Below are 22,221 nucleotides of genomic sequence, written 5' to 3'. Positions count from 1 at the left end.
CTTTGGATCGGGGAAAGTTCCTGTTTGTTTCGTAATGTGTGTGCATTTCATTATTTGCGCGACTTCACGAGGCGCTTGGGAGCGGTGTCCACAGCAAGGTGAGCCTGCAGCAGCACCCCAGACTTAGAAAGTGGAACCAAACACCCCATTTCATTGTCTTTGAAATATATTTAGTAAAAATTTCTCAAACTATACCTATGTCTAGTTGCTAAATTATTTTTCGTGAAATGTTTGTTGGACTTATTTTGGGAAAAATAAAATCCATATTCATTTTCCCTGTGTTTTAAGGACGGATTAAAAAGTAAAACTCGCTCAGATAAGCTGCCACCACCACGCTTGGCCCCATGGTGGTGGTGCATTCTTGCAAGCCCAGTGTTTGCAAAGTGGAGCGAGCCCTGTGCAGTTCAAGGTCATCCGCTTCTCCACTGGGAGGAGTTTGAAGCCAACCTGGTCTCCTTGAGACCCAGTCTCACAAAACCAAACCCCAACAAAATTGACCGGTAAACGATGGCCAATAAACCATTCGACCAGGGAGTCTTGTTGGGTTCCCGGTCTCAATCCCGTTCCCAAAGCAAGGCAACTCCATTGGGAAAATTGTTTGGAGCAAGGGGAGCACGGGAGACAGGGCGGATTTTGGAGTCTCCAGGCTTTTGAAAGGGTATTAGGACTTGGGTGCAGCAGGCTTCCCGTGTTGCTGCAGCCCCAGTTTGATTTTCGCAGGCTTGCCTGTCCCGATTGTGGGGTGAGAGGGGGTGTAGGTGGGAGTGTAGGGCGGGGGGCGTGTCCTCGAGTCAGACACGCCCCCACCGACCTTAAAACGCGCAAGCCTGCGCCGGACCGCTGCCTCTCGCGCTCGCGGGGACTGCCACGCTCAGTGCGGTCCCCAGCCCCGCGCCTGCCGCTCCCGCACCCGTGTCGCAGAGCTGCCCATGGCTGACCTGAGCTTCATTGAGGATGCAGTCGCCTTCCCCGAGAAGGAGGAAGACGAGGAAGAGGAGGAGGAGGAGGGCGTGGAGTGGGGTTACGAGGAAGGTAGGCTCGTGGGGCCGCTGTCGCGGCTGCTACGCCCCACGCGGTCCCCCACTTGCCCCTCCGTGGCTGCCTGAGTGCTGTTCGCACCTGCTGCACCCAGGCAGCCACATCTCCCAGCCTGGAGCAGACGTGCAACCGAGTTGCTTTCTAGTCTTGGGAAGTATAACCAAACGCACTTCAGAAAAACCGTCCCGAATTGCAGGCTGGATCTTGGGGACTTTAAAAAGAGTTTTCTAAATCTGTCTTCGCAGATCCAGGGCTTCGAATAGTCATTAGTGCCCGCCCATGTTTCCTGTATACACGGAGAAAAGAGCAAAAGAACTAATATGTATGGGACACTGTATTTGCATTTTAAACAAGTGGCGCTCATTAGCGTTACAGGTTTTCTGTTGTCTCTGAGCATGTGGGGCTTTGAGGAAATTTCCCAGTACTGCACATAATTGAACTGATGAGCAGAAGAAATTTCTGAGGTATCTTTTTTCTAGTCACTTCAAGATGGCATAAGTTTCTTAGATCCCTACATCAAAGCGTCTGTATGCACAGACAGTAGAGGATTTTGTGTGTGATATTTAACAACAGATCACTCACGTAATGAATGTAAAAACCCACACACATTTCTTATATTTCATCTACATACAGATGATAGTCACAGCTATAATGTTAAGGATTATGAGATTTTTGTGTTATATTTTACTGTCATTAACCTTAAAAAAATCCAACCTAGTCTCATTTTGTCTTCAGGTGTTGAGTGGGGCTTAGTGTTTCCTGATGCTAATGGGGAGTACCAGTCACCTATCAACCTAAACTCCAGAGAAGCCAGGTATGACCCCTCACTGCTGGATGTCCGCCTGTCTCCAAATTATGTGGTGTGCCGGGACTGTGAAGTCACCAACGATGGACACACCATTCAAGTCATCCTGAAGTCAAAATCAGGTAATTTGGAACACATGTTTCTGCACTTTTATAAGCAAGCTCTGATTTAACTTGTATGGTTTTAAAGGCGACACCAACACAGTTTCTATTTTCATGGTCCTTATAAGTTGCATTTTTCTGGGAATTATTTTCTAATAGAGTTCTCAGGGGCTAAGAGGGTGAAGTGATGATTATCTCAGCTGGCTGTTCTTCCAAAACTGTGCCTGGAGCTGCCTCTTGCTCAAACAAACATTTACTGAGCTATGAAGGAAGGAGTGCACACACAGGCTTGCGGAATTGGGTCTTTCTGCTGTGCGTTTTGTTCTAAGTTACTGATTAGCTGAAATCATTTAATTATAATGTCTTTTGAAAATAGTTTGTGAGACCAAAGATTGGGATGTATTGATATCACCTGTGTTCAAACTTTTCAAATTAAAGTTCCCTTCTCTATCAATGACAAGAATAACTTTAATGTTGAATGCAGTCCGATATTTAAGTGGCAACTCAGTGCTTGCTTTTGGTTATTGTTAACTCACTCACTCTTCTTGAACCTTGCCGAAATGAATCTGAAATGTTTTGTGGAAAATGCAATTTCTGGGAGAATTGCTTTCCAGCTTAAATGTAGGAGAGACAAAAACAGATTTAAAAAACATTAGCACTAAGATTGTGTTTTTCATGGGGAATAATGACTATTTTTCCTCCTGGAAGGAATGTAACATTAGTGTGTTGAGTGTTGATGTGTTTTACAAACAGACTGTGCTTACATTAATTCCAAATTGATCAGCTAGGTATTTCAAACCATGAAACCATTAGGTCTGTCATTAGGCAAAGAAGATATTTATTCCTCATCTTGTTTCACAGTTTCAATTCGAAATCCACCAGGCAGAGCCTGTATTCTTTGCAGTTATTGGTAGTTTAATTGAGGTGGGGACAGCTCCTGAAAACAGTGTGTATTTTATATGGAGCTAGTAAACACACACACACACTCACACACATTCACACACACACTTACATTCACACACACACTTACATTCACACACACTCACACACATTCACACACACATTCACACACACTCACACACACACAAACACACTCACAAACATTCACACATTCACACACTTACATTCACACTCACACACACTCACTCACAAACACATACTCACACACACACATTCACACACACACTCACACAGTGAACTTAGATTTGAGCTTAAATCAGAATGCTTTGGAGATGTTTATCTCTGGTCATTACATATTCTATACTTCTGTATACTTTATATATTCCTGGCCCCTCCCCTCCTCTGACCTCCACTCCCGAGCAGAAGGAACTGCTGCCTGTAGTTTTGTCCTGACTTGCAAGGCTGGATCCAGACTTCATTCTCTACTTCTTTCTGGACCTTCCTCCCTCAGGGGCCCAGTCCTCTCCTGTCACTACAGTGATTTCTCCCTTTTAATGTGTCAAGAAACGTCCTGCGCACGGCGGTGCACACCTTTTAATCCAGCACTGCAGAGGAAGAGGAAGGTGGGGTCTCTCGACTTCCAGGTTAACCTGATCTACATAGGGAGTTTCAGCCATGGCTACACAGTAAGAGCTTATCTAAAAAAAAAAAAAAAAAAAAGAAGAAGAAGGCAAGTGACTGGAAAAAAAAAATCTCTTAATTAGTTTATTACAGCTTCTCTAAGGAATTGTCTTTAAACTCTGAACACTATTATTTATTTATTTAATGAAGCTTCTTTTCTTTATCAAAATGGACTACAGATATAATTTGAATAGTTGGCTATGTCTACATTTTCTCTACATCTAACTACAGCCTGTCTTGCTGTAGACTTCGGTTTTCCTATAGGAACTTCCGGTTTTCCTATAGGAACAACTACTTTGAACCTTTAAAAACTTTACTTTTTCTGGTTTTTTTTTTTTTGAGGTTATAATATAATTCCATCATTTCCCCATCCCTTTCTTTCCTAACTTTTGTGTATTACCCCTTCTTGCTATCTTTCAAACCCATGGCCATTTTCATTAATATATATATATATCTTAGTCAGGGTTTCTATTCCTGCACAAACATCATGACCAAGAAGCAATTTGGGGAGGAAAGGGTTTATTCAGCTTACATTTCCACATTGCTGTTTATCACCAAGGAAGTCAGGACTGGAACTCAAGCAGGTCAGGGAGCAGGAGCTGATGCAGAGGCCATGAAGGGATGTTCTTTACTGGCTTGCTTTCCCTGGCTTGCTCAGCCTGCTCTCTTATAGAACCAAGACTACCAGCCCAGAGATGGTCCCACCCACAAGGGGCCTTTCCCCCTTGATCACTAATTGGGAAAATGCCTTACAGTTGGATCTCATGGAGGCATTTCCTCAACTGAAGCTCCCTTTTCTGTGATAACCCCAGCTGTGTCAAGTTGACACAAAACTAGCCAGTACAATATATGTGTGTGTGTGTGTGTGTGTGTGTGTGTGTGTATGTATGTATGTGTGTGTGTATGTGTGTGTGTGTGTATGTGTGTGTGTGTGTGTATGTATGTATGTATGTGTGTGTGTATGTATATATATGTGTGTGTGTGTGTGTATGTATGTGTGTGTGTGTGTATGTGTGTGTGTGTGTATGTGTGTGTGTGTATGTGTGTCTGTATGTGTGTGTGTCTGTGTGTGTGTGTATGTATGTATGTATGTGTGTGTGTGTCTGTGTGTGTGTGTGTGTGTGTGTGTGTAAAACCTGCTCAGTCTGTATAATGTTACCGACATGTTTGTTTTCAGGGCTGAACTTTTTAAAGTTGTTTCCATTGTCATTACCTCTGTATTTCTTAATAACAGGCTTATGCCATTTGCTCTGATATTTAAGAGTTCTTCAGTCTCCGTGCTGTGGAAGGGGAGGTGTGTCTTATTACTCTTTCCTGTCCTGGTTTTGTCCCACATCATTAAAGTATATTGTTATTAAAAGTAATACTCAAAGCATAATTGCTATGACCTTGCACCTGCCATTTCTGCCCGAGGCTCTATTGGGTTTCCTTTATGGAACAATGTTTTCCTTTGGAGTTACTGTATTCTTGTTTATATCTTTTTAACGTTGCCTAAGAGGAACTCCCTTCCAACTCTGACAGATGATAGATCCTGTCTCAGGACATTCAACAGCAGTGAGTCCTCCCTTCTCCCTTGTCCTTTCTCTGGCCCCTGGGAGCTGCCCCTGCGTCTCTGGACTGCCACCGAAACACACAGACTTTTTGAGTTTGCTCTCAATTTTCAGTTTCTAAAATCTGGTGCAGATGATTTGATTTTCTTTTGAATTTCACCCTTCAGTGTCTTATGAAAATGAGACCCTTCTTCATCGTTTTCTGTTGCCTTCCTCCTGTTTGCATATTTTGGGTTCCTTCTTTCTCAGTTCCGTTCTGTCCTTTCCTCTTAGGAGGTTCTCCTCAAACACCCAGTGATGCGGCTCTCTGCTCCGACTTAAGATGAGTCTAGATGAGTCTCAAAAGCTCAGTTCAGGAAGGCAGAGGCTGAGGTCTGGTCACATGGTCAGTAGTGGAGTCTGGCGGTGACATGGTGTGCTAGAGATAGCTTTGGAGGGGGCTCAGTGTCCTCAGAACTTACCTGCTTGCTGTTTCTGCTTTTTAGGGACACTGGGTAGGTAGCAAGGGAGGGCTGGCCCACGTCGTGTGGCTGTTTGCATTCTGGTTGTTGTCAACAGCCACGAGAGTGTCACCATACTGTAGTTCCTATCCTCTGCTCATCTGTTAGGCCGTGTAGCGGCAGCTGTTTGGCTATGGAGAACGGAGTTCCGAGAGAACCGCTCTTTTTAGGGACTTTCATTTCTTGTTTGAAGTTTTCCACTTTATGCCTCCACCTTCATCCAGGCATACACAATGCCCTTCCGTTCCAAGTCTGTCCTTCTGTCTCTTTCCATTTGGCTGTTATGACAAAATGCACATTTCCCTCTTGGGTAGTGAGGCCTGAGCAGACATGGAAGCAGTTCCCGTCTAACTGGGGGTGTTTCCTGGTGACAGTGTGACAGCTTTAAATTGTTTTTATTTATTTGTTGTGATCTTATTTATTTATTTATTTAGTGTGTTTTGTTTTTGAGATAGGAGCTGTGTAAGTTATCCAGGCTGGTGTAAAAACCACTGTGTAGCTGGAGATGGTTTTGAGTTTCAACAACTTCCTGCCTCTACCCTCAATAGCTGGAACCATAAACATGACCTACAGTGCCCCACTCACGTGCTTTTAAAAATGTACTTTGTAATTATTATTTTAGTTATTAGTATGTATATATGGGTTGTGTGTGCACGTGCACACATTCGAGAACATGTGTGTGAGTGTGTGTGCACGCGCACATGCGAGGCAGCATGTGTGTGCATGTTGAGGGTTCATGCAGGAGGGCGGGGGGTTCAGAGGGTAATTTTATGATTCTGTGCCTCCTTCCACCTTTACACGGAGGTTTTGGGATCAAATTCAAGTTGTCAGGCTTCAAAGAAAGTGCTTTTACATCCTGAGCCATTTTGCTGGCCCATAGGTTATCTTTTTATAAAAGTAAAAAAAAAAAAAAAAAAAGAAAAGAAAAATTCCGCCGGGCGTGGTGGCGCATGCCTTTAATCCCAGCACTCAGGAGACAGAGGCAGGCAGATTTCTTAGTTCAAGGCCAGCCTGCTCTACAAAGTGAGTTTCAGGACAGCCTAGGCTGTACAGAGAAACCCTGTCTCGAAAAACCAAAAAAAAAAAAATTCCTAGTGTAAGCACAGTATTTTTTTTTTTTTTTAATTAAAGCTTATATTTTATCACCAGCCAAGTTGAGGTCTCTGTTTCTATGGACATAGTCAGTTTTCCTTCTTTTTAATTTTTTTCTATTTTTATTGTAAAAATAGAACCTCACAAAGAATTACTCCATATGACCACACCATTTTTTTTTTTTTTTTTGTAGTCTAGTATCAGTGTTCATGCTTCACAAAGCAAAGCCCTTAGTGTTATCCTAACAATGCAGCTCATATATATATGGTCCCTCTGGACACGCTGCCTTGGGGCATCGGACCCACCTGACTAGTCTCTAGTCACTAGTCCACGCAGACTTCCTTGGGCTGAGGCCATGGGTGATCTTACCACACACTCTCCCCAGGGAGAACTGTAAAACCTTATCATACTCTAATTGCCGGGTTTTAAATGAGATGTGTGGAGACTAGTCTCAGACACGGTTACCTGCGGGCTATTTTAGTTTTGACTGCTTCTCCCTGTCAGTTCTTCCCACTCAATCATCCTGAGCACACAGGACTCTAGGCTTCCTCCTCAGCCCTGCTCACACAGGCAGTGTAACGTAGAGACCGTGTGCTGCCGTTTCCTGTTATTTTTTTCTGTCATCAGATTGGCCCTATGCTGCAAACTCCTTGGCAGGCTGTAGCAGCCTCAGCCCAGGGAAGGAAAGTCAGTCTTCACCGAGGAGCACAGTCAGGCAGTTCCGTGCCTTCCCCAGCATGTCCGTCTAGAGTTCTGGACCTAACAGAGCATGCATATCAGGCTTTCTCAGGCATTCTTTGGAACACTGCTGACCTGCCTGTAAGAGCTAAGCAGATACTCGCAGCTAGGAGAACAAAAGACCACAATAGCCACTGGGTATCTCATTTACCTTGGTGTTGGGAGTGTAGGGCCTGGATAAAGCGTGCCTGGTTTGCCAGATGTGTGATGTGTGGGGAGAAGCTGGAGCTGTGGGCCTGTGCAGCAGCTGACTGGTTTCCTCTGGATGGTAGAACGCAGTTGACAATGTTTCAGTTTTACCTTATACAAAGAGTTACAGGCTTTGGATGTGGTAAGTTTAAGCCAGCAACCAGTTGTTGAAGGATGACTGTTTAGTGGAAATTATTAGAGAAGAGTTTGGGAAAGAAGTAGGATTTGATGTGACCTGGAAGGGTACATATGCTGCAGGTTGGTGAGATACGGAGCAGAGAGCTGCACAAGCCACGAAATATGGGACAAATCTAGAGATGATGCTGGAAGGAGCGTCTTATAGCACATCTGGAAGAAGATGTGTTTGTGGTAAAGGGAAATGTCAAAGTGAAGGTGTGTTAGAACACCGTCTTGAGGGACCATGAACAGAGGCTAAAGGACAAGACACCCCCTCCCCCATAGGAGCCTTAAGTAGCATGTTAATCTAGGAAAATTAACATGGCAGCACAGAATGGGGTGGGACCTACAAGAGATTGGAAGCTGGTTAAAAATTCACAGCAATAAACTAAATTACCCAAGAAAGACTGAGGCCATTGTGGGGCCATCCAGTGGAAAAGTAGGGCTGGCACAGGGCTGTACTGAAGGGTCCTCTGCAGAGCTCTAGTGGATATAGTAAGGAGTAGGGAGAGGAGGGGATGGATAGAAATGGGCAGGGGTGGAGTCCCCAAGACTGGACCACCGTTCAGATCCTGTCACCATCCTCTCTGTCGTGGGATGTTTAAAAGTGGCAGAGTTTTACTTATCCTGGAGTCTGGCCCATTTTCACATCCCGTGAGTGATGAGTTGACCAGGCTATGTGCCCCATTGTCTCCTGGAGCTGGGGGAAATGATGTAAGCTGTCACATACGCCATTTGATTTCTCGTCAGGAGTGATGAATGGCAGGAATCTTCACACTTGAGGTATGCAAACTAAATAAAATTGAACATACCTATGATAAAGAAAATAATGCACATATAACATGAGAGCAGTTTTCATTTATTGGCGGTGGTTATGGCCCCAGCTTCCATGGATTGCGCTGAGCTCTTTCTATACTGTTTGTCTTGTTACATATACTTATGATAAAGTTTACCTTATAAATTAGGCACAAATTGAAATTAGCAACAATATGTAATAATCATATAAAAAGTTATAAACACATCCTGGAATACAAATTATGTGGATGGAGTCTCTATATGTTTGAAAGTCTTGCTTGAGTACTTTCAGTCTGTATTGAATGCAGGTAACAGAAACCTGCAGATATGGTGACTACAGATATGGTGACTACAGATATGGTGACTATAGATATGGTAACTACAGATATGGTGACTACAGACATGGACAGATTTCTACTGAGACAATGTGGCGCTCAGGTGTGTGACATTGCAAAAGCCTATAAGATAGCACATCACTCCATCTAGTGACAAGGGGTGAATACTTGTTTTTTATGACACATGGTCTTGCTATTAGTCCAGGCTGGCCTCCAGTTCTCCCTTGTCTTCCTTCCATCTCTGAGTGCAGGGATTACAAGCGCATGTTCCCTGTGCCCAGCAAAGATAATGACATTTTTAATTGGCCATCAGTGTAAGAGAGATTGCTAACCACTCTAGATCATTCGTGCTATCTACTAGCACTTATTATAGCAACTTTAATTAGAAAAGTTTACTTCTGGGTCTTCCATAATTCTCGGTCTATTTTTAGGCTGGATGATTATTCCTAACCCCATTTCCCCTGTATAAAACCTTTGCCCACTGGTGACTTATGATTTCTTCTCTCAGAACACACGTGAACTGCTGAGAATCTCTGAGCCTTTCCATCCCCTGAGTATATTCTTCAAGACTCAGCTGGGCTGTCATTCCAGAATGTCTTCAGTGACTCTGTGTATGCTATCTGCTTTTTGATGACTCTAGCTGGATATCTTTCTACTGTCCACACATTCTCTTTTCGGACTCTGATACCTCCTGTAGGGAACATTCTTTAGGTAGTAAGGATGTCTGGCTGCTCTGGGTATGACTGTCTGCATTGAGGATGCTTAACTGCACTCGACATGCTTGACTAAACTGTGGATGCCTGGCTGCCCTGGGGATGCCTGGCTGCACTGGGGATGCCTGGCTGCCCTGGGGATGCCTGGCTACACTGGGGATGCCTGCCTGCCCTGGGGATGCCTGGCTACACTGGGGATGCCTGCCTGCCCTGGGGATGCCTGGCTGCTGCTGAGGTCAAGTCCTTTTGCTTTGTCATCTTTGTGGCCAACACACTCAAAATGAGTGTTCAGTTCAAATGAACTGTGAAGGAATTCTCCTCCAGTCACAGCTTTTGAATTACACAGTAAATCTGTTTTCAGCAAAGGACTATGAGGCTTAGACAGGTTTAAGAACATGTTTGTTCATCAAGTTGTCACATGATCCTCACATTTTGTAGAGCATTCCTTTAGGGGCTCTATCTGTGTCTCTTAAGCATCACGACAAGGCCCATTAAATAGCAGCTAAGAAATGGGGACAGCAGCAATGACATCAACTAGTGGCAGATTCTCCTCCCGGCTTTGTCACTCTAAAGAAATGAAGCATTTCAGAAGAGCCATCCCTGGGCTGTTTGACTGTAATTTCATTGGAGTTGATGTCATCCCCCCCAAGGAATCTTCCAAGCACTGTGCAAACATCACTCTCCGGAACTTAGTCTGTGGTTACGTAGGAAAGGCACTCACTGGGTTGACTGCCTTCCTAATAAACAACATGTTTTTTGGTAGAAAATGGGGTATAGTATCTTCAGATGGGGTCCAACAGTGACAATTTATTTTAGTGTATGAACAGCCTATCTCGAGGGATTCATAAGGAGTTCATTTACTTGGCATCTCAAACTAAATTCAGTGGTTTGCCCATTTCATGGCTTTGCATGGCCACCTGGTATTAGTATGGTTTACTTTTGAGATGTTGACCAGCAGCAAAAGTGAAAAGTACCCAGACCCTGATACCTGGACAAAGCTGCCTCTTTGCTTCCTCTCCCTGAGCATCAGCCTGGGAGCAGTGCCCTCCTCCTACCTGTTCACATATCCTCACAGCATGGGTGCACGAGGATCCTGTTGCTTCAATATAATTTAATGGAATACAATTAACTGCAGCTAATAAAACTGCCACAGTGACCAAGAATGACTTGGCTGTCTTTGATCCCCATGATTGAGATGAATTCAATTTCAACCTAAATGGATATGAGATCCATGAAGACAGGAATTCTGTCTGTTTTGTTAAAATCATTTTATTCTATATATTTTATATACTGACTAGTATCATGTAATAGATGATGAAGAATATTTGTAAATGGTTCCCTTGGGTTTTGAGTATCTGCCTGTCAAAACATCTGGGCTTGTACCGTTTGAGTTTCTAGCATGTTTAAAAACAGAAGCTCTGGGGCTGGAGAGATTGGTCCATGGATAAGAGCATTTACTATGTAAGCCTGAAGACCTAAGGCCATTTCCAGTTTCCTGCACCCATGGTAGAACGATTGTCTCTCCTTTTATTTTTAACTTATTACACATGCATGAGCATACACACACACACACACACACACACACACACACACACACACACGTTCTTAAATACACAAATACACCCTTCTCAGTCTATATAACATACACACATATCTGATGTAGATGATCTTAGGGTAGAGCAACAGGAGGGCTCCTCCCTGGAGAAGGCGATTCTCCCTACTCCCAGCACTCCTCAGTTCTTTGTCTAGGCAGGAGGACCCACAGGCTTTCTCCCTTCCATGCTAGCCTGTCCACTGTTGTCATCCTTATTCAGGTCTTCTTCTTTGTCTAGGCAGGAGGACCCACAGGCTTTCTCCCTTCCACGCTAGCCTGTCCACTGTTGTCATCCTTATTCAGGTCTTCTTCTTTGTCTAGGCAGGAGGACCCACAGGCTTTCTCCCTTCCACGCTAGCCTGTCCACTGTTGTCATCCTTATTCAGGTCTTCTTCTTTGTCTAGGCAGGAGGACCCACAGGCTTTCTCCCTTCCACGCTAGCCTGTCCACTGTTGTCATCCTTATTCAGGTCTTCTTCTTTGTCTAGGCAGGAGGACCCACAGGCTTTCTCCCTTCCACGCTAGCCTGTCCACTGTTGTCATCCTTATTCAGGTCTTCTTCTTTGTCTAGGCAGGAGGACCCATAGGCTTTCTCCCTTCCACGCTAGCCTGTCCACTGTTGTCATCCTTATTCAGGTCTTCTTCTTTGTCTAGGCAGGAGGACCCACAGGCTTTCTCCCTTCCACGCTAGCCTGTCCACTGTTGTCATCCTTATTCAGGTCTTCTTCTTTGTCTAGCAGGAGGACCCACAGGCTTTCTCCCTTCCACGCTAGCCTGTCCACTGTTGTCATCCTTATTCAGGTCTTCTTCTTTGTCTAGGCAGGAGGACCCACAGGCTTTCTCCCTTCCACGCTAGCCTGTCCACTGTTGTCATCCTTATTCAGGTCTTCTTCTTTGTCTAGGCAGGAGGACCCATAGGCTTTCTCCCTTCCATGCTAGCCTGTCCATTGTTGTCATCCTTATTCAGGTCTTCTCCAGGTCACCCTGTTGATGAAGCTTCATGGGTATAGCCTCTCTGACATTTTTAGGAGACATGATGTCAGAGAAAACTTCCTCTGGTTCTGACAATTGTCCTGTCCCTTTTCTACAACGATCTTTGAGACGAGGAACATTTGTATTGAGGATCTTCCTGTTGGGCACCATACCAACTCTTGTTCTCTACATTTTGATTGTGGTTTTTAGTAATGATCTCTGCCTGTTGTAAAGAACAGTTACTTTAATGTGGACTGAGAACTACATGTATCTATGGTATAAGAATAAACACAGCGTAGTTAGAAGGTATTCTCATTCAGGAAAGTGGTAGTTGTAGGTTTTCCTCCAAGATCCATGACCATGCTTGGCCTCGGTAGTTGACTAGATTTCCAGTTCCAGGAATGATTTCTCTCTTGTTGGGTGGCTCTTAAGGCTGGGTAGAGAGCTATTAGTTATCACCAAGGTATGTATGCCACTATTGCACCCCTAAGGTTATTTGGCCGTGTTGGTCATTGTCGGACTTCATAATCATCGTAGTGGGGTAGGACTATTGGTAGATTCGCTCCCTTAGAAGCTCGCATTGTGTCTTTTCGTAACATGTGACTAGTCCTCAGAAAGGGCCTTCAGGTTAAATGCATCTCAGGTCCTCTGGATCCTGTGTCTAGAGTATTTGGTATTTTCAGCAATGGGGAAATTATCTTCCACCTCTGGGAACCAACCAAGGGCAACAATAATAGTCTATGTTTGCGGAGTCTCTTGGACAATCCTGACTCACAAGGGGCTTCCGATGCTTGGTGATGAGGCTTTTATTAGTCTGTGGCTCTTGGGGGCATCATTGTCAGTTCAGATGGGAAGATTTTATTTATCCTGTATGTGTAGGCATATATACAAGCTTATGTTTGTTACATGTAACTTAAGGTAAAAAGTTAACAGCATGATTTCTTATAATTTTTACTGTTATTTTACCCTTCTCTCCCCTTCTTTATTCATTTCCATTCTTTTCCCTGGTTAACACCCTCCTCCCCCAACTCCAACCCTCACTTTCAAATGCTTGTGCCCTGCTACTCTCCTACCTCCACAATGCTCCTCCTTTACATTCCTGCTTTCGTCAGTTACTCCCGGTTACATATTCACATTAGAAGATTTGGAGCAGAAGGCTGTAGAGCCAATAGCTATAGTTCTATGTATTATGTTTGTGTCCTTGGCTTTGTTCTGTTGGTTGACATGTCGGTCTTTGTGGCGGCACCATATTGTTTGTCTTACAATGGTTCTGTAATGTGTCTTGAGCTCTGGAATGGTAATCCCTCCAGCACTGCTCATTTAGCTCAGGATTATTTGGATTATCTGGGGTCTCTTGGGACTCCATAAGAATTTTAGGATTGTTTCTTATATTTCTGTGAAGAATGAAACAGGGATTTTTGATTAAGATTGCATCGAATATGTAGATGGCTTTTGATAGAATAGTCATTTTTACAGTATTACTTCTGCCAATCCATGAGTGTGGGCATTTTTCCATTTTCTAGTGTCTGTCTCTTTCTTCTGAGATTTAAAGTTTTCATTGTAGAGATGTTTGACTTCCTTATTTGAGTTTATTCCTAAATATGTTCTTTTCTTTGAGGCTGTTGTGCCTATACAGGAGTGTGTTCATGACCTTTTCCTCTGTATATTTGTTGTTTATGCAAAGAAAAGCTATCCATTTTTGTAAGTTGATTCTCTCTTCTGCCACACAACATAATAATACTTTGTAAGACTCTCAGTATTGGTCATTTTTGTCTGATAGTTTTGAAAGGTGGATTTCTTTTTGTTTCATTGAGATCCACATCAAAACCACTTGTATCAGCCTTTCCCATAAGGAACAGCACACTGTTCTATAGTAGTTTGTGTAAGTGTGTGTTCATATGCATCTTATAACAGGGTTTTAGGCAAATGGTTTAACTCCTTTTCTTTTCTTTAATTGGATATTTTATTTGTTTACATTTCAAATGTTATACCCTTTCCCAGTTTCCCCTCTGCAATCCCTCTATTCAATCCCCCCTTACCCTGCTTCTGTGAGGGTGCTCCTCCACCCACCTACTCACTCCTGCCTCACCTCTCTAGCATTCCTCTACATTGGGGCATCAAGATTTCATAGAACCAAGGGCCTCCTCTCCCATTGATGCTAGATAAGGCTCCTTTCAGCTCTTTCAGTCCTTCCCCTAATGCCACCATTGGGGTCCCTGTGCTCAGTCCGATGGTTGGCTGAGAGCATCTGCATCTGTATTGATCAGGATCTGGCAGAGCCTCTCATAGTGTCTGAGATAGGTGTCTGCATGTGGGATGGATCCCCAGGTGAGGCAGTCTCTGGATGGCCTTTCCTTCAGTCTTTGTTTCACTCTTTGTCCCTGTATTTCCTTTAGACAGGAGCAATTCTGGGTTAAAATTTTGGAGGTGGATGGGTGACCCTATTCCTCAAACTGTGTCCATGCCTAATCTTTGGATATGGTCTGGACAGGTTCTCCCTCCCCTTCATGGGTTTTTTCAGCTAATGTCATCTCCGAGGGCTCCTGGGAGCTGCTTGCTTTCCTGGCATCTGGGACTTTCTGGTTGCTATGGCCAGTTCCCCATCCCCTATTGCTATACACCTCTGTTCAATTTCCTGACCCTCTGTACATCTCCTCCCATATGTTGGAGCATCTTCTGGGTATATGCCCAGGAGTAGTATAGCTGGGTTCTCAGGTAGTACTATGCCCAATTTTCTGAAGAACTGCCACACTGATTTCCAGAGTGGTGTACCAGCTTTCAATCCCACTAGCAATGGAGGAGTGTTCCTCTTTCTCCACATCCTCACCAGCATCTGCTCTCACCTGAGTTTTTGTATCTTAGCCATTCTGACTGGTATGAGGTGGAATCTCAGGGTCATTTTGATTTTCATTTCCCTGATGACTAAGGATGCTGAACATTTCTTTAAGTGCTTCTCAGACATCCGAGTTTCCTCAGTTGAGAATTCTTTTTAGCTCTGTCCCGCCCCCCCTCCTTTTTTGGATACAGTTATTTGGTTCTCCAGTCTGTCAGTCTATATCATTTTATTGGGGAAATGAGTCTATCGATGTTAAGAGATATTAAGGAAAAGTGACTGTCACTTTGTTGTTAGAGGTGGAATTATGTTTGTCTGGTTATCTTCTTTTGGGATTGTTGAAAGATTACTTTCTTGCTTTTTCTAGGGTGTAGTTTCTCCCCTTGTGTTGGAGTTTTCCGTCTATTATTCTTTGTAGGGCTGGATTTGTGGAGAGATATTGTGTAAATTTGGTTTTGTCATGGTTTCTCCGTCTATGATAATTGAGTTTTGATGGGTATAGTAGCCTGGGCTGGCATTTATGTTCTCTTAGGGTCTGTATGACATTTGCCCAGGATCTTCTGGCTTTCATAGTCTCTGGTGAGAAGTCTGATGTAATTCTGATAGGTCTGCCTTTATATGTTATTTGTCCCCTTACTGCTTTTAATATTCTATCTTTGTTTTGTGCATTTGGTGTTTTTTACTACTATTTGATGGGAGAAATTTCTTTTCTGGAGTTCTGTAGGATTCTTGTATGCTTATGTGCATTTCTTTCTTTAGGTTAGGGAAGTTTTTTTCTATAATGTTAAAGATACTTACTGGCCCTTTAAGTTGGGAATCTTCACTCCCTTCTATACTTATTACCATTAGATTTGATCTTTTCATTGTTTCCAGCATTTCCTGGATGTTTTGGGTTAGGAGCTTTTTGAATTTCTTATTTTCTTTGACAGTTGTGTCAATATTTTCTATGGTATCTTCTGCACCTGAGATTCTCTCTTCCTATCTCTTGTATTCTGTTGGCAGTGCTTGAGTTTATGACTCCTGATTTTTTTTCCTAGGTTTTCTATCTACAGGGTTGTTCCCCTTTGTGATTTCTTAATTGTTTCTATTTCCATTTTTAGATCCTGGATGATTTTGTTCAATTCCTTCACCTGTTGGGTTGTGTTTTCCTGTATTTCTTTAAGGGAGTTATTTATGTCCCTCTTAAAGTCCTATTATTGTCATGAGATGTGATTTTTAAATCAGAGTCTTGCTTTTCTGGTGTGTTTGGGGGTATCCAGGACTTGCTGTGGTGGGAGAACTGAGTTCTGATGATGCCAAGTAGCACTGGTTTCTGTTGCTTATGTTCGTGTGCTTGCCCCTTGCCAACCGGTTATCTGTGGTGTTAGCTGGTCTTGCTGTCTCTGACTGCGGCTTGTTCCTCCTGTAAGCCTGTGTGTCAGCAGTCCTGGGAGACCAGCTCTCTCTGGGCAGAATTGGGTATTGAGAGCTGTGGCACAGGGTTAGCTCTGGGACTCAGATGGAAACTGGAGGGATCCTGTATCTGGCTGTTTCTCTGTTCCTGTGTCCTGATGGTTCTGGGAGGGTCCCTCTTGGTCCAGGAATTTGAGCAGAAGTGGTGGTCTCACCTGTGCTCTCAGGTATGTCAGTACTCCTGGGAGATCATCTCCTTCCTGTCAGGATTTTGTTAAGACAAGCTGTGGCACAGGGTCCGCTCCAGGCACAGATGGAAACCAGAAGGATCTTAACTCCTTTTCTTATTTGTGTATGCCTAATTTTATGATACACCTCTTTCTTTTCTGTTGCAACATGGAGCTTGGCTTCTCCCAAGATAATTACTTTTATTACCTCCATTTAAAAATGGTGAGTTCTAGAATTTGCTCTTAAGGCTGAAGTCAGGTCCATGCTGTGCATGGTAGTAGGGATGCAGTGTGTTCTTCAGAGGATGCTGTTTGAGGTGCTATGTGAGACTCTACTTTTCCTTCTCTGGTTTGGATGACAGGGTACAAAGTGTGTAGAAGTCTGATCTCCTTCCTTGGTTTTTCTCAAGGTGGAATTTGGACAATCAGTGGAAAGGACCATGTGGCAGTGAACTATTCGGAATCTACGATACCTTTTTGAAATAAAAACCTTGCATACAATTGTAAACCTCTATCATGGGTGTACATAGAGTAGACAGAGCACATCTTCACAGAATTCTGAGAATCTGTAAACCTTTTTGAATCATGCATTTAGATTAGTTCTGATTGCCTTTTGGAAAATCTGATAGCATTTAATTCTCTAAGAAGAACCTAGAGTTTAGAAATCTAGGCTTAGAATCTATATTATTTTTTAATTCCATTCTTATAGACAGTATAATTTAAGTCTCTGTCCCTATCTCATCACCCCCATGGAATGAGATACAGAGACAAGGTGTAGTGCAGAGACTGAAGGAAAGGCCATCCAGAGACTGTCCCACCTGGGGACCCATCCCATATACAGTCATTAAACCCAGACACTATTGTGGATGCCAACAAGTGCTTGCTGACAGGAGCCTTATATAGCTGTCTCCTGAGAGGCTCTGCTAGTGTCTGACAAATACAGAGGTGGATGCTCTCAGCCAGCCATTGGACTGAGCACAGTGTCCTCAATGGAGGAGCTAGAGAAAGGACCAAAGGAGCTAAAGTGGCTTGCAGTACCATAGGAGGAACAACAATATGAACCAACCAGTACCCCCAGAGCTTCCAGGGACTAAACCACCAACCAAAGAGTACACATGGGGGGACCCATGTTTACAGCTGCATATGTAGCAGATGATGTCCTTGTTGGACATCAATGGGAGAAGCTGCCCTTGGTCCTGAGAAGGCTCGATGTCCCAGGGAAATGCCAGGGCCAGGAAGCCGAAGTGGGTGGGTTGGTGAGCAGGTAGAGGTGGGATGGGATAAGGGGTTTTTGGAGGGGAACCAGGAAAGGGGATAAATTTTGAAATGTAAATAAAGAAAATATCTAATTAAAAAAAGAATAAACAAAATTGAACATAAAAAAAAAAAAGAATCCTAGTGAAATCTGGACAGTTTAAATTTACCTCAGTTGTAATACATTTCTCATTTTGATTTTGCAGATTCAGTCTTTAGAGTCCAGGAGGGCTTTCTGGTTCAACAACAGCACAATCACAATCACAATGCCCCTTGTGTATACAGGTTGGGACAGCATTCAGCAGCATCATTTTCTCTTTTCAGTCTTGTCAGGAGGACCACTGCCTCAGGGACAGGAGTTTGAGCTGTATGAAGTTAGATTTCACTGGGGAAGAGAAAACCAGCGTGGTTCTGAGCACACGGTCAATTTCAAAGCCTTTCCCATGGAGGTAAGAATAAGAATCTTGTAAAAATCTCATAACTTAGTAAAGAACTCAGCAATTTACAGATGTGTAACTCTTGAGTTTTATGTTTGTGCTAAGACAAAAGAGTACCTAGTAGATTTCAGCTTAGACTGGCTAATGGAGCACTACCTGCCTACTTCCTGGGATCAGAGTGCATAAGGGGCACAGGCCACAGAGTGATCAGCACTTGCTGTCTCAGGTCATGGAGAATGTGTGTGTCTGTGTGTGTGTCCCCCCGAAGTAATCCCTACAACACTTCTTTTTTCGTGAATTTGTATGCATTCTTTAACACACAGTTGAAGTGTCATATCTCCTTTGTTTTTTTTTTTTTTTCTTGGGATCCTTGCCTAGGTAGAATTCTTCATCCCCTTTCTAATCTCCCATTGGACTTGAGAGTTTCCTGTCATGCGCTCATCCCATGGTTTGGCACATGTTGAGTCCACTGACTTCTTTGGCTCCGATAGTTCAAGGACAAGGCCTCCTCTTCATTCCTTTGATGACTTTTGTCATTACAAACTGCTAGGCTCATCTCAAAGGTCACGAAGTTGATGAGATGCTCCTATTAGTATAGGAATTGTTGTATTTAATTCCATGAGGAATCTTAGTCCTCCTCAATAAGCAGATGTTCACTAGTATCTAAGAGCTTCCCTTCTCTCCTCCCTTCTGTCCTCACTCCCAGTCCTGTGGTTTTTAATTAATTTCTAGGCCTTACACCTTAACTACATCAGACCCTGACTTCGCCTCCATGTAGAACCATGTAGATAGTCAACCACCTAATGGATTTTCCGTTTTGGATATCTGGTAGACATTACAGAGTAAAGATCGTCTGAGCCCTTTGTGAAAAAGAACTGTTTTGAGGTTTGCTGCAGTACTAGGCTTCTTTCTCTGTCCTCCACACAGGATGTACTTCATATTAAGTATGAGATTATTCCAAGAAAGGAGTCATGTGTAGCTCTGCCTCCACGACTAGAAATTGCTAATGTGTAATCTACATCATACGTGAACTGGACAGGATTACACTGGAATATTTTTCAGCATTATCTTAATCATTATTTTAAAATTTTCTCAGATGCTCTGGCTATTCATTTCATTCAAAAGAAACCCAAGCTTTAAAAGTGAAATGTGAATTGCTTCAAGGAGGGGAGAAAAACCCAAATTGGCGGTGTACTGAAGAGTGTGTGAGGTGTGCCCAGGAGTTCAGGAAGAGAAGGCAGCATCAAGCATCTGTTGAGGAAGCTCCCAATGATATCCTTGTTCTTGGTTTTCTGCTTAGCCCTCCCCCCGCCCCCTGGGCATAGAGATACCCTCTCATTTCTACCACCTTAAAAAACATGTCATGTTACCTCTGGCTCCTGTCCCGAGTGTACCTGAGAAAGGAGAGTGTACGCCACACAACATCAAAGAGGAAGGAAGACACTACAGGGCCTGTGGAGGACCAGGGTGGAGGCTGGAGGCGGGAGTCCTGTGGGGGCTGGTCAGAGGGGAGGACAAAGCAAGCTCTGCCTCCTGTTGGGGTTGGAAGGTCACCATTTTGTTTTAGTCATTCTCAAAGGCAGAGGTCCCTGTGAAGATTGGCATAATGGGGCAGAGAGAAGCACAGTTCGATTCTGGAGGCTGTTTCTCAGACAGTCCAAGGCCATGCAGAAGTTTTGCTATTTTGGAGTCAGTGGTCATCTGGGCGGTCAGATGAGATTTCTGACCTAACGTTCAGGCAGGTTTATCTACTTAGTATTTTATCGGATTCATTCTTTTAAGCGCCGGCAATGGTTTATTTTGAGTAAAGATTAACTTCTGGCAGTGAGGCTTTGCTTCTGTAGAGATATTTATATTGGGGATAATGGAATTACTAGCTTCATTCTTTCCAATGTCGTTAAAGGGTGGTTTTTCTATTCTTTGTTATCCCAGATTATCTTTGGTGCAGTCCCAGGGAAAATACTGCCATTAGTCATCTGTCATCTGCTTGGACTGATTCTATTGGTGTGTAAGTGCTGCGGCTTCACAGGGTTTAGAGGAGAATCTCTGCATCAAAGTTCTTAAAACTGAAGGATACAGGGGGCTGGGTGATATCTCCTTGCTTCAAAGCATCTACTGGTCTGCCAGAGGATCCAAGTTCTGATCCCATGCATCCATGTCAGGTGGCTTTCAACTACTTATAACTCCAGCACCATTTCCTTCAGACTTCCATAGGCATTGCCTTCATGTGTAGTAGGTAGGTTGTTGTAAGGCTGGGCGGAGCAGTACTCTGCTATAGGCCTTGGATGCTGTCTGACAACATTTGGGTCTGGTGAGTCACAGGGTGGGTCACAGAGGGGGTTACGAATTGGCTCTTCAGTCATTAGACTCTGGAACTACAACATCCCAACCTGCCTCCGACTCAGCCTTTGCAGCCTCTTTCCAGGGGTTCTCGTTTCTACAGGCATTGTGTTCTGCTGCTGCCCTCCGTGGAGCATCGTTTTCTGGTTGCTCTGAAATAGCCCAACAGCCATCTGTCTGATTCTTGGTACATCACTACCAGTGCCTGCCCAGGAGAAGCTACCCGCTCAACCCTAGGGGACGTTGCTTTGATTTTTATGCTGGGCCAATTAAAAATAAAATCAGTCAGGAACTTAGCATGTGGCGAAGGTTTAGGTTTTCTCAATAAGAATATCACTCACCTTCTGCTCATCATTTGAGAGAGAAGATTTAATTATTGAATTTAGGGAATATATGGTCTCAGAATAACACACAGACCTGAATAAATTGGGCAGGTTAAATGTTTCTTTCTCTGAATCCCTCCAGGTTTATCGCTACTAGACCATAGCCTCCTCTCTTGCAAGCATAGCCTATAGAAATGTCCATAAATAGTTTCCCTGTGTGGTTCTTATGTCTGGATTTCCAAAGCTATCATGTTATATAATGTTGAATAATTTTAAAAAAATCCCTCTCTTTTGCTAATCTATGGCATTATTTTTGCATCTACTATTTTTGAGTAAAAATATTTATTTCTAATGACTTTTTGGCCTGAGATAGAGCATGCTTAATAGCATTCATAGTGTCACTATTAAACATTAACTAATGCCAGAATTAATGTTAGTATTAGTGTTGTAAAAATGTAAATGAAAACATAAAAACTTTATTGGGAAATGGAGATGTGCATTCTTATAGCCGTGAACCCAGAAGACTATACAAATTATGAGTCAAAGATATGTTAAGTATCAAAGACAGATTTAACTATGTGATAGTCAAGAAACTTTATCAAGAGGTTTTATGAACAAAGCAAAAGACAAACACAGCCTGAAGGGAAATGAGATAGTGAGTACCATGTGACGAATTGAGTTTCCTTATGATACATGTGAGGCCCTCTTAACCCATGGTGGCCGACAAATGAATGAGTCATTGAAAAGGAGCCAACATGCCATTCAGTTAACTGCTGCTGTCTGAAGGAGTCTCACTTTAGCTGTGGGTGAAGAGTGAAATATTAATGTTGAGAAGATAAGGTTTCTTAAACATTATTGCTGGAAGGTATAAGCTGGTGGACTTTTTGGAAGAGAGCCATGGCAATGATAGTAAAATTTTTTGTAATGTTCTTTAAATTTTTTATGTAGTATATTTTGACCATATTTATCCCTCCTTCAACTCCTCCCAGATCTTCTGTGCTTTTGTAATTTCTAGGGATCTATTATTCGATCGGTTCATTGACTGACCCTTAAAATGTTCTGAATGTGTCACTTCTTTTTTATCATTAATTAATTCAGCTTTGCTTGTTTCATACATGTATATACTGCATTCTAATCCTTTCCTCTCCCCCACCCCTCATCCCTTCTTTCCCATAGATCTCTTTCATACTTAATGGCTTCTTGTTTTATTTTATTATCCGTTGCACTTACCCAGGG

At 43.2% G+C, this 22,221-nt stretch overlaps 1 protein-coding gene across 1 annotated transcript in view; it reads left to right on the top strand.

Annotated features, from left to right (window-relative positions):
* The first annotated feature begins 842 nt into the window (after window positions 1–842).
* The window catches only part of Car8 (carbonic anhydrase 8), a 97,549-nt gene continuing 76,170 nt past the window's right edge, over window positions 843–22,221 (top strand). Inside the window, exons 1-3 of the mRNA NM_007592.3 lie at window positions 843–1,032; window positions 1,774–1,965; window positions 18,210–18,334. Of these exons, the coding sequence (NP_031618.2) occupies window positions 930–1,032; window positions 1,774–1,965; window positions 18,210–18,334 (420 nt within the window). The 5' untranslated portion in view covers window positions 843–929. The remainder of the gene's footprint in view (window positions 1,033–1,773; window positions 1,966–18,209; window positions 18,335–22,221) is intronic.

This window comes from Mus musculus, chromosome 4 (assembly GCF_000001635.26).
Source record: "Mus musculus strain C57BL/6J chromosome 4, GRCm38.p6 C57BL/6J".
NCBI classification, from domain to species: Eukaryota; Metazoa; Chordata; class Mammalia; order Rodentia; family Muridae; genus Mus; species Mus musculus.
This window is presented reverse-complemented; position numbering and strand designations above follow the sequence as displayed.